At 46.3% G+C, this 12,126-nt stretch overlaps 1 protein-coding gene across 4 annotated transcripts in view; it reads right to left on the bottom strand.

The window, feature by feature from the left end:
• The window catches only part of Rapgef4 (Rap guanine nucleotide exchange factor 4), a 336,159-nt gene that overhangs the window by 266,378 nt on the left and 57,655 nt on the right, over positions 1-12,126 (bottom strand). For 3 of the 4 annotated variants that reach the window (XM_045147498.1, XM_004660336.2, XM_004660335.2), the window contains exons 2-3: positions 6,120-6,262; positions 1,586-1,674 (exon numbers count right to left, since the gene is read on the bottom strand). In XM_045147498.1, coding sequence (XP_045003433.1) covers positions 1,586-1,674; positions 6,120-6,262 — 232 coding nt within the window. Of the gene's footprint in view, positions 1-1,585; positions 1,675-6,119; positions 6,263-12,126 lie in introns of those variants that run through there. The other variant, XM_045147500.1, reaches the window with a different exon arrangement.

The raw sequence follows: 12,126 nt of genomic DNA on the forward strand, positions 1-12,126 counted from the left end.
TGAAGACTGTTTTTGTTTGTTTGGTTTGGTTTTCTTGTTTTGGTTTTTTTTTTTTTTTTTTTTTTTCTTCAAGGTAGGGTCTCACTCTAGCTGACCTGGAATTCACTATGTAGTCTCAGGGTGGCCTCAAACTCACAGTGATCCTCCTACCTCTGCCTCCTGAGTGCCGGCATTAAAGGCGTGCACCACCATGTCCGGTGATATTTCTAAGGTATGGTTAATAGACAGTAAACCAACTCTACCGAGGACATTAAGTGGGTGGACCTCATCCCGATCAGTTGAAGGCCTTAAGAAGAAACCCATGTCCCTTGAGTCTCCTGCAAAAGACGGGGCTGTGCTTCAAGGCCACAATATGAACTATCTGACCAAGTTTCCAACTTTTGTGCTCAAGACCAGCGTCGACTTTTACCTCAGTCTCCAGCTTGACAGCTGGCCTATGGGCTTCAGAATGCTAAGCTCCTCGAGCCCATGAGAAAACGCCTTCCTTAAAGTTAGCTTCTCTCTCTCTCTCTCTCTCTTTCCTCACATCTAGGACACTGTCCTTTCAGGCTAAGCCATCGCTCTAATTTGCCTGTTGCTATTGGACGGAGACGAAGCACCCATGACACAGCTGATACCCATAGATGTGACTTGTTATTCCTCCCTCTTGGGCAGCCTGGGTGTAAGAGCTGACCTTCTTACTCGTTCTTAGTTTCCTCCTGCTACTTGGCTGGGACCATGTCCTGCCTCTTGAGCTGACCACAGTCTTCTTCAGGCTACATGCTAAAGGACAGGAGCTGCTAAGGTCAGTGTCCATTCTCTTCCTTGTATCTTAGTGATCTGAATCAACCCAGAAAACTCTGGTAAATAACATGAAAGCTAGATTCAGTGGCTCACACCTGTAATTCCAGCACCTGGGAGGTAGCGGGAAGAGGATTGCCATGTGTTCGAAGCCAGCCTGGGCTATGCAGTGAGTTTCAGGTCAGCCTGGGCTGTAGTGAGACCCTGCTTCAATAAATAAATAAACAAACATAGGGCTAGTGAGATAGCTTAGCAGTTAAGGCGCTTTCCTGAGAAGCCTAAGGACTCGTGTCCAATACTCCACATCCCATGTAAGCCAGACGTGCAGTGACGCAAGGTCGCGCTGTGCACAAGGGGCGTGTGTCTCTAGTTCGACTGCAGTGGCTGGATGCCGCGGTGCTGAACATTCCAACGACGAAGTAGAGAAATAGTGAGGTCTTAGGGACAGTGCATGAGCTACGTTTCCTCTGCAGCCCTAGGAGTGCCCGGCAAGCCAGTGGAAGTCCACTTCTAGGATGAAGGAAAGTCAGGACATAAGGTAGAAGGAGACTTCAAGAGGAAAGAAGGAAGACCTGATTTCCCGTTGCTGGTGCCCACGCCTCGCCTTATGCAACAGCAGTGGAGACAGCCAGGTCCCGTGGGACAGGCAGTATGTCCCTGCATGATGTGTTCCCACACCTGGTACCACGCTCACATCACGCGAGACACTCGGCACACGAATCTGTGAGGTAACTACATAAAGACATACAGCGCACACTCAGAGAGAAGGAAATGGATTTGAAAATGTGTTGTCAGGGTCGATTACCTGGTGACTGCTAGTTTCAGACACTTTAACGTCCAAAGACCCCGCCAGGACAGCATACCAGTTGGTTCCAATGTCACCCTGGCGGAATACTGAAAAAGAAACAGTGATATAAATATACCAAGTACAGCTTGGTTTTGCTCTCTAACCTGATAGCTTTCCACTGACTGGTTATGACAACCATGCCTTAGCCCCAGACTGCTCCAGTGTGTCCCCACAAGAAGACGGTTCCGCCCCATTTCATCCATCAGTGAGGGTCTGTCCTCTATTCAACAGGCAGGAAGTGGAGAACCTTCCAACAGAATTCTTCCAAGTATACAGGGCTGCGGGCACAGATGCCAGCCCCAAATGCTGCCAGCTCTTTGAAACTTAAGAATTCACTGAGGCTGTGAATAACTTATCTTAACTACACTCTATGGTGATTCTTGGAAAATTATGACTCTTAATGTAGTAACAAGGTTATTGAGAGCAGAAGATACCACCCAATCCCTAGATCAGGATTAAAAACAAAACAACTGTGGTGGCATGTACCCACAATCCCAGGGCCCGGGAGGATGAGAGAGGAGGATCATGAAGTCAAAGCCAGCCTGAGCCATGTCGGGAGACATAGTCAACAAATAAGTAAATGAATGTAACATGTTTCCTGGAACAACATATCTCCTTTTAAACTAATCAATGAAGGATTGAAATTTGTCCTTTGTTTATAAAAATGTTAAGAATTATATTATCACTGTCTATTTCCTTATTCAACTTAAAAAATTACTCATTTAGGCATTTGGAAATGAAACACATTAGAAATTTCTGAATCTGGTTTTGCTAGAAGTTTGTAATCTTGAAGAGAAACTATGTAGATATTTAGGCCAAACCTTAGTCAGCATATCATATTAAGATCAGACTTTGGAAAGTTATTCTAAAACACTAGTTCCCAAAATCTCATGCTAACTAACTCTCCTCTTAAATATCCATCCAAGACAACCAGACAGAGTGATCTGAATATTAAAAAGAAAAATTCTGTTTCACAGTTACAGTCAAGTGACTCAATCAAAGTCACAGACCATCTTCGCAAGACGAAGCTGGTGCTCAGCACTTTACAGCCAGCTTCTAGGAGACACGGTCAAGTGACAGCTGCTCTACCTGGGTGGACCATGCTGTGGAGATGCACACAGACCACAGGAGGCCCCTCCAGCTTGCAGCTCCAAGCCTTTGTGATACAGTTAGAGTTTGGGTTTTGCCTGTAACAACGTCATCCTCACAGACATTATCATTTACATATCACACAAGATTCGTTCCTTTAAAAATATTTTTGTTTATTCACAAGCAGAGACAGAGAGAGAGAGAGAGGGAATGGGTATACCAGGGCCTCGTGCCCACTACAAATAAACTCTGAACACATGTGCCACTTTGTGCATCTGGCTATACATAGGTCCTGGGGAATCAAACCCAGGCCATCTGTTCAGGCTTTGTAATCAAGCACCTATAGAAATAGAAAACAAGGCTGCAGTGATAGCTTAATTGATAAACTGCCTGCCTTGCAAGCATGTAGACTTCAGTGTGATCCCAGAACCCAGTGTGATCACACACTGGCTTATAATCCCAGCACTGGAGAGGTAAAATCTTGGCCAAACCAGTCTATCCTAATTGGTGAGTTTCAGACCAATGAGAGACTTTAACTTAAAAAAAAAAAATGTCGCCGAGCATGGTGGCGCACGCCTTTAATCCCAGCACTTGGGAGGCAGAGGTAGGAGGATCACCGTGAGTTCGAGGCCACCCTGAGACTATATAGTGAATTTCAGGTCAGCCTGGGCTAGAGTGAGACCCTACCTCAAAAAAAAAAAAAAAAAATGTGGACAGCCTGAAGAATGGTTGTCCTCTGGCCTTCAAATGCACATGGATACACATGCATGAACACACACATACACAGAAGAAACAACCCCAAAATGCAGTCTTGATACCAAATGAAGTAAGTTGGGTTGGAGAGATGGCTTAGCAGTTAAGGCACTTGCCTGAGAAGCCTAAGTACCTAGGTTCAATTCCCCAGCACCCATGTAAGCCAGATACACAAGGTGATGCATGCGTCTGGAATTCATTTGCAGTGACTGGAAGAACTGGTGACCCATTCATTCTCTCTCTCTCTCTCTCTCTCCATAATAAATAAAAGATTAAAAAATAAAATATAAAAACAGAAGTCATGAGGAATCCAAGGAAAAGCAGAAGCTGCATGTTGGTAGCTCTCCCCCCACCACCACCACCAACACTCTCTCTCTCTCTCTCTCTTTCTCTCTATTGAGGTAAGGTCTGGCTCTAGCCAAAGCTGACCTGGAACTCACTCTGTAGTCTCAGGGTGGCCTCGAACTCACAGCAATCCTCCTACCTCCACCTCCCAAGTGCTAGGATTAAAGGCTTGTGCCACCATGCCCAGAGGTAGCTGTCTCTTGACAACAGAATGCCCCTTTGTGGTTAAACATCTTGAGGCTGCAGTTAAGTTGTTCCTGTTGTACTGGAAATTAAGCACCATGGCATTTTCTTACACTTAGTTATAGTTCTGATCCTCCCCTTTGTGGGCTTTTCCTAGTAGGTAACGGGAGAACATGCCCTAAAATGGAGATCTGATCTAGCATGATTTAGAAAGCAAAAAAAGATCACTCTATCCCATAAGTTTGTAACCCAATTATAAACATGTGTAGAAACTTCTTTAAAATCCATGATGCGGAACCCACTGGGTGCCCCCCATCTTTGGGGCAGCCAACTCCTTTTTCTCTTTGGGGTGCTTGCTTTGTGAAATAAACTTCTGCTTGACTACCTTTGTCTCTCAACTGAGTTTCTAGTTTTGCAAAGACAGATTTGGGTGGAGAGATGGCTCAGTAGTTAAAAGCACTTGCTTGCAAAGCCTGCCAGTCTGGGTTCGATTCCCCAGTACCCAGGTAAAGACATGTGCACAAAGTGGCACATGCAACTGGAGTTCATTTGTGGTGGAAAAAGGCCTTGGTTGCCTATTAAATAAATAAATAAAAATTAAGAAGAGAGAAGACAGATTTGTAGAGTGTAACTCCACTGTGCTCTCTGCTGACTCTGAATGCACCACCGTTGTCAAGATTTGGTTCCTGTCTCTGCTCATCACTCTGAGACAGGCAACAATGAGCTGTGTACTGATTTCTGAAGTATGACTATGTGCAACTGGGTAAAACACCATGAAAAATGCTTACAAAACGTTAGTGGTCATTTCTGGGTCAAGGGATGATAGGCAACATTTTTGTTAATTTTCGAAACTTCTCACAATGATGTGGGACAAATCCCTTCTTTCCTACTCAGAGCCATGATGCCCTCTTACCCAGCTGAACCAGATTTTACAAAGTTTTCCACCCTAATCAACAGGGCCAGGTCAGACAGCATTTGTCTTCCTCCCTTGGCTCCTCTGGAGTAACTGTGCTTGTTCAAACCAGCCCTGGTCATCTCCTTGCCTTTCCCAGTAACTGGCTTAGACTTGGGCATAGAGTTCAACTCTGGCCAATGAGACGACAGGGGAAGTCAACTGGGTGGACTCCTGAAAACGATATAGACAGGAGTTGTCCTTCGGCAGGGCAGTTCTGTGTTAGCACACACATAAGTGCTTCCGACTGCTGTAGCTGTCAGAGACCATTGTAACAAGCCTGAGGATCAAAGCCGGCACCCGAGGGTGCCCTGGGCCAGAAGGAGGTCTGCTGCATACTGTCATCAAGCACGTAAGCGTATTATCTCCCCTCCAGGCTTTTCTATGTGAGTAATGCTTTGTCCCTTTCCTTCGTGAGTAACTGATGAGTCAAGGCAGTTGGATGGGATGTTTGTTACTGCAGCATAAAAGATACCAACAGATGGGGAGGCGTGACTTTTTAATTAAAAATACTTTTTTTAACATGCAATTTTTGGGCCAGAGGGATGGCTTAGGGGTTAAGGTGTTTGCCTGCAAAAGCAAAAGATCCAGGTTCGATTCCCCAGGACCCACATTAGCCAGATGCGCAAGGGGGTAACTGTGTCTGGAGTACAATTGCAATAGCTGAAGGCCCTGGCATGCCCATTCATTCTCTCTCTCTCTCTCTCTCTCTCTCTCTCTCTCTCCCTCCCTCTTTCTCTGTCAAGTAAATAAATAAATAAAATGTTTTTAAAATGCAGCTTTCACCCAGTCATTTTATTCTTTCTGCCACTGATTCACAGCTAGAGCAGATAATATTGCTGAGGTGAATTCAAAACTTCACTATTAGCACTATTTAAGAACACTTTTATCTACATTTAATACCCTGTTGGCCCCATAGTCTTGAATTAAAGAAGATTATTCTTTGAATTTCTAAGGCTACAGCTGAATGACTGAGTCAGTCTGTCCTTCCAGCTCCATCTGGGAAGTAGACTGCCCTGGAAAAGAGCATGTCCTCGCTGTGAACAAGGAAGGGGACTGTCATCTTACTTCGACTGAGCCCAAAGAATCCGGCCCATGAGCCCTCTCATGTTAGACACCACAGTGCGCGCAGACCACACAAGAACACATGCTGGGCAGTGTCAGGCTTACATGTTATTCCTTTTTCCAGGTTCTCATAATAACCACACAGGCATATCTGATGGAGGAGGTTTGGGTGAAATTTCTCAAAAGCTTTCACTGCTTTCAGTCGTGTGAAAATTATATCCACATCTTCACTGGAGCGCTCCAACGGCCTGCATGGGGAAGAGAGGAGGCACAAGATGCTACTTCAGTCAGGGGTTACTTAAAAATAAGCCAACAGGTCTAGTTCTAGTTATAGTAATTCACTAATAATAGTTATAGTAATTCACTAATAATAGTTGTTATAGTAATTCACTAATAAAAGAACTAATTTCGAGACAATCTCATGCGGCCCAGGATGGTCTCAAACTTGCTACATAACTAAGGACAATGCCTGAATGGCCTGCCTCCACCTGCGAAGCGCTGAGATGACTCACATGAGCCATCATGGCCGGTTCAATTACGTTCAAATATAGGCAGCTCTCCTAAGTATTTTATTGAACATATTTATCCACCTATCCCCATCACAGGTGCCCCTCGTTTCTGTCTCCTATCTACCTTAACGTTCTACTATTTTTTTTTGTTTTTTGTTTATTTATTTGAGAGAGACAGAGAGGGACAGAAAGAGGCAGAGAGAGAGAGAGAGAATGGGCACGCCAGGGCCTCCAGCCACTGCAAACAAACTCCAGACGCATGCACTCCCTTGTGCATCTGGCTAATGTGGGTCCTGGGGAGTCGAGCCTCGAACCGGGGTCCTTAGGCTTCACAGGCAAGCGCTTAACTGCAAAGCCATCTCTCCAGCCCAACCTTCTACTATTGTTGGCAGCCATGGCAGGTCTATCTCAGAGTTATGAGCTCAAGGTAATGTTTGGAGGTTACATCTGAGTGCTTCAAAAGCACCTGAAAATGTAGATTTTCGTGAAAACTTGAAGTCTCCAACACAAATGCCTGCAGGGGCCAACTGTGTAAAGCAGATGTGTAAAACGAGCCAAATATGAGGAATAAAAGTTCTGCTATTACATCACAATGGCTCGCGAGAGGTGGCAGCCTTGTACAGGAAACCCTATAGAGGACGGTGAAGGCTGTGACAAATTGCACAGATGTGAATGTCTGTCGGAAGCAGCCCTTACTCCTTCGTCTCCTGGTTCCTGGTTCTCTGTAGAAACTCATGCTCATACGTTGGCAGAGCCCCCATATGTGCAAAAACCAGCTACATGCCAAGCTGTCTGTACACACATACACACACACACACATACCCCTGTGGAATGGGTATATCCTACTGAGTACAATTTTGTATAATTTCTCGATTAAAATAAAGGGCTACAGGTAGTGGCGATGGTCTTTGGAGGAAGAGAAGCAAGAGGATCAAGAGATCCAGCCAAGCCTAGGCTACATAGTAAGAACCTGTTGAAAGAAAGAAGGAAGGAAGGAGAGGAAGGAAGAACAGAGGGAGAGCAAAGGGCTGGGCAGATGACTTGGCAAAGTGCTTGGCCTGCAGGCATAACAGCCTGAGCCCAGATCCCCAGTACCCACGTAAAATCTGGGTGTGGGGTACACACCTGGAATCCCAGCGTGAGGAAGCTAAACAGCCAGTCTAGCTGAATTGATGAGCTCCAGATTCAGTGAGAGATTCTGGCTCAAAAAAGAAGGAGTCTAAGGGACTGAAGAAAACACCCAACATTGACCTCTGACCTCCATGCACACGCATATACCTGCACACAAATCACACACATGAACATGTGCACATACCACACACACACACACACACACACACACACACACACACACAATCTAAAATAAAATATTACCCAAGAACCAAACAAAAGTAGTAGAGTTTTGGCTGGAGATATGACATTGTGGTTAAGGCACCTGCCTGCAAAGCCAAAGGACCCAGATTTGATTCCCCAGGACCCACACAAAGCCCGATGCACAAGATAGCACATGCAAATGAAGATCATTTGCAGTGGCTGGAAGCTCTGGTGTGCCCATTCTTTCCTTCTCTATCTGCCCCCCTCTAACAAATAAAATAATAATGATAAATTAAGAATGTTTTTTTAAGTAGTATAGTTTATCAAATTATATAAATGATTTTCTTTGAGCAGTTTCCAAGTTTAGCGGTGTTTGCGATAGACATTTTACATGAAGTTGCAGCTCCCCAGCCTCAGGTGCACTTTGAGTGCCCCAGAATCTGAGGGAAAGAGCTGTCTGTGTTCACCAGAGAAAAGCAATGTTCATCTGACACCCACATGCTTCCTGATATTCATTGCTCTCTTCTATAGGTGTTGGGACCGTGTTCGGTGGATTGTGAACACAACTGCCAAGTACCACCTCTGAGGTGAGATCGCTAAGAACGAGCTAACTCTCTCCTCTCTGCCCCCCTCCATCTTGAGTGGGGGTTATAAGTTGAACTGTACTTCCTCCAAAGATATGTTGAAGTTGACTGGTGTGCAGCTTAGTAGGATAGTGCTTGTCAAAATATGTTGAAATTCTAATCTGCAGTGCCTACGCCTGTGATCTTATGGAGACTCTGTGGTAGAAACCACGTTAAGATGAGGTGAAAGCCAAGGAGTGCCTGCCTTTACCCTCAGCACTTTGCAGGCTGAGGTAGGACGACTGCCATCAGTTGAAGGTCAGCCTGGGCTACAGAATGAACTCTAAGTTGGCTTGGGCTACAGTGAGATCTTGCCTCAAAAAAATAAATAAATAAAAGATAAAATGACTTCTTTAGTCTGGGAAGACAGCTCAACAGGTAACTGCACGTCCTGGTGGAGCAAGCATGAAGGCCCGAGGAATCACCAGAGTTCGAACCTACAGACTTCATGAGAACAGCTGGATGTGCCCGTGTGCACCTGTAACCCCAGGCCTGCAGGGAAGCGGAGACCTGGGAAGCATGGGAACCCTGTAAGCTCCAGAATCAGTCACGAGACTCCAGCTCCAAACAAGCCCGGGGTGAAGAGTGATGGAGTGAGTCAGTGGGCATCCCACTCGGGACACCAGAGATGGGCACTCCTCGCCACAGACAATGTATGGAGTGCCACCACACACACACACCACATTCCACACACATGGGCTAGCATAAGCAAAAAAGATGAGGTGAAACTGGCTGTGGGTGGGCCCTAATCCACTGACTGATGCCTTACAAAAAGGGGGAGGTTGGGACCCAGGAACACAGAGCAGTCAGCTCCATGAACGTGGAAGGAGAGATTAAAATAAGGCATCTACAAGGAATCGCTAGTGACCCTCAGGATCCAGAAAGGCATAAGGAAGGATTCTTCACCAGAGACCTTAGAGCTTCCTCGGCCCTGCCAAACAGCTTGATTTCATACTTCCAGCCTCCAGAACCACGAGAAATACATTTGCGCTGTGGTTAAATCACAGTTTGTGGTATCTTGTGCCAGCAGCCTTCAGAAACTAACACAAAAGGTATGGTGAACCTTATCATCCACTTGACTACATTCAGGAGCACCTAGGAGACCAACTTCCGGGCTTGTCCAGGAGGATGTTCCCAGCAAGGAGTAACTGAGAAGGGGTGATCCACCCTGAATGTGGGCAGCACCATCTCGCCTGGGGTCCCAGACTGAATAAAAAGCGGAAAGTGGGCTGGAGAGATGGCTTAGCGGTTAAGCGCTTGCCTGTGAAGCCTAAGGACCCCGGTTCGAGGCTCGGTTCCCCAGGTCCCACGTTAGCCAGATGCACAAGGGGGCGCATGCGTCTGGAGTTCGTTTGCAGAGGCTGGAGGCCCTGGCGCGCCCATTCTCTCTCTCTCCCTCTATCTGTCTTTCTCCCTGTGTCTGTCGCTCTCAAATAAATAAATGAATAAATAACTAAATAAAGCAGAAAGTGAGCTGAGCCCCGGCATTCCTCTCCCTCTACTTCCTGGCTGTACATGTTACTTCGCGCTCCCGCCGCCATAACTTCTCTGCCCCAACAGACTACTCTCAAATTGCCAGCAAACACGTGTGTGTTTCCAGTGCTGCCACCCCAGAATGGAGAGCGGCGTCCAACCCACCGAAGGCTTTGTGTCAGTGACAAGCCTCCACCGAGTGAAGACACTGAGGTGGGGAAGGGGATCGAGCACAGCGTCACGTAGCATTGCCCGGACTGGCAGAAAAGCAGGACTAAATGCCCCCAGGAACTTGGGCACATTATCCCAGGAAGACACATGCCCCCAGGAGAGAAGGACACTTCCAGGGGACAAGAGCAGAGGACAGGTCACAAAGACAAAGACTGAAGATGCCAAGTTCTGTGAGGATATATCCGCCTCTCCAATTTTCATCTCACCATACTTGGAGAACCAAATCCAGAGCACTGTGGGCCTCCCAACTAATTCCCACAGGGCATGGTGTCTAAGTGCTCCGTGCTTGAGCTGATGACAAAGCACCTCAAGGAACTACAAACCTCAGCCAGTGCAGTGATTTGCATGTGCCTCTGCCTCCACAACAACAACAAAAAAAACACCCGTTGTGGAAACATAATGCCTAGTACGACCATATTGAATGGGGAAATTCAAGAGGTAATTCAGCCACGAGGCCACATGGATGATGTGGTTACCATGCAAGTAGGTTCATGATAAAAGGATGAATGTGATCCACTCCCCCTCCCCCATCTTCTTCCTCTCTTTCCCACCCGTCTTTTGCACATGCACATACACCCTCTTTCCTTCTGCCCTCCACCATGAAGTAGCGCCCTAGCAGGCCCTGCCGGATGTGACTTCCCCATTCCAGTCTCCATCACTGTAACAGATAAAGTTCTTTTTAAAGTTACCCAGCCTGTGGCGTTTTGTTACAGCAGTGCAACGTGGACTGATACCCTCCACGAAGGGACGGCACCTCCTGTGACCCTCTGGAGGACTTTCAAACTCCCTGGTTGAAGCAAAGCCCTCGGGCTTCCAGGCTTTGGAACACAGCCAGAACTTTAGCAGGGAACGAAGTATGGCCAGCAACTCGCAGCGAGAGTCCATGCGCCTGGCCAGACACATTTCAAGAGCACTGAGGACCACAGCAGCTGGTGGAGGTGCCCCTCGGTGGGCATCCAGCCCAGCAGGTACATGACACACATCCTGAGAAACACTGCGCTCCAGCAGGGAGTCAGGCCACCGCTACAGGAACCCTGGGACTGGCCGTAAGTCAACTTGGAAATGGCCCAGGAGGAAGTACAAAGCCAGGGGAGCTGGAAACTGGCCGGAACATTGATGCAGTGGATTCTCGGGGACTAAGAAATGACAAGCGGAGATCAGAAAGCAGCTTCCATTCCCAGAAGGAAACATCGCTGCTTTTTGTCTTTTCTCCCCAGAGTATACTAGGAAGGCAGACCAAACCAGCATTAGATTTCTGGCCCACCACTTCCCAGGAGAAACTAGAAAATGGTAGGATAAGCAAACATGCACTTCCAGACAATTCAAAGTAGACTAAAAGATGGATGAGATTCAGACCTAGATAGCTAGATGACCAAACACACTGATACTTTTTTAATTTATTTACTATTTATTTATTTGAGAGAGAATGGGTTACCAAGGCTTCCTGCCACTAAAATGAACTCCAGATGCACAAGCGCCTTTGCGCTTCTGGCTTTATGTGGGAACTGGGGATTTGAACCGTGGCCATCAGACTTTGGAAGCAAATACCTTTAACCACTGGGAAATCTTGCCACACTAGTATCTCTATGTCTCTTCAAATTAGGTCCCAGTAATGCTACCCATTATTTAAACATTTATGCCCAGAAACAATAAAAAGTAATACTTTATCATCATTTTTACTGCATCCTTCATAGAGTGGACACCTTCAGTAATCCACCTCTGAAATCTACCCTTGGTGACAATCCTATAATCTGTTTTCTCTTGTGAATTTCCTAATGCTGCATATATTCCCATCTCTGGAGATGCCATGTTTGACACTTTTCTTAAAGATTTTTTTTGTTTGTTTTTGTTTGTTTGTTTGTTTGTTTGTTTTTCGAGGTAGAGTCTCACTCTAGCCCAGGTTGACCTGGAATTCACTATGGAGTCTCAGGATGGCCTCGAACTTATAGCAATTCTCCTACC

Source organism: Jaculus jaculus, chromosome 4, assembly GCF_020740685.1.
Source record: "Jaculus jaculus isolate mJacJac1 chromosome 4, mJacJac1.mat.Y.cur, whole genome shotgun sequence".
Taxonomy (NCBI): Eukaryota; Metazoa; Chordata; class Mammalia; order Rodentia; family Dipodidae; genus Jaculus; species Jaculus jaculus.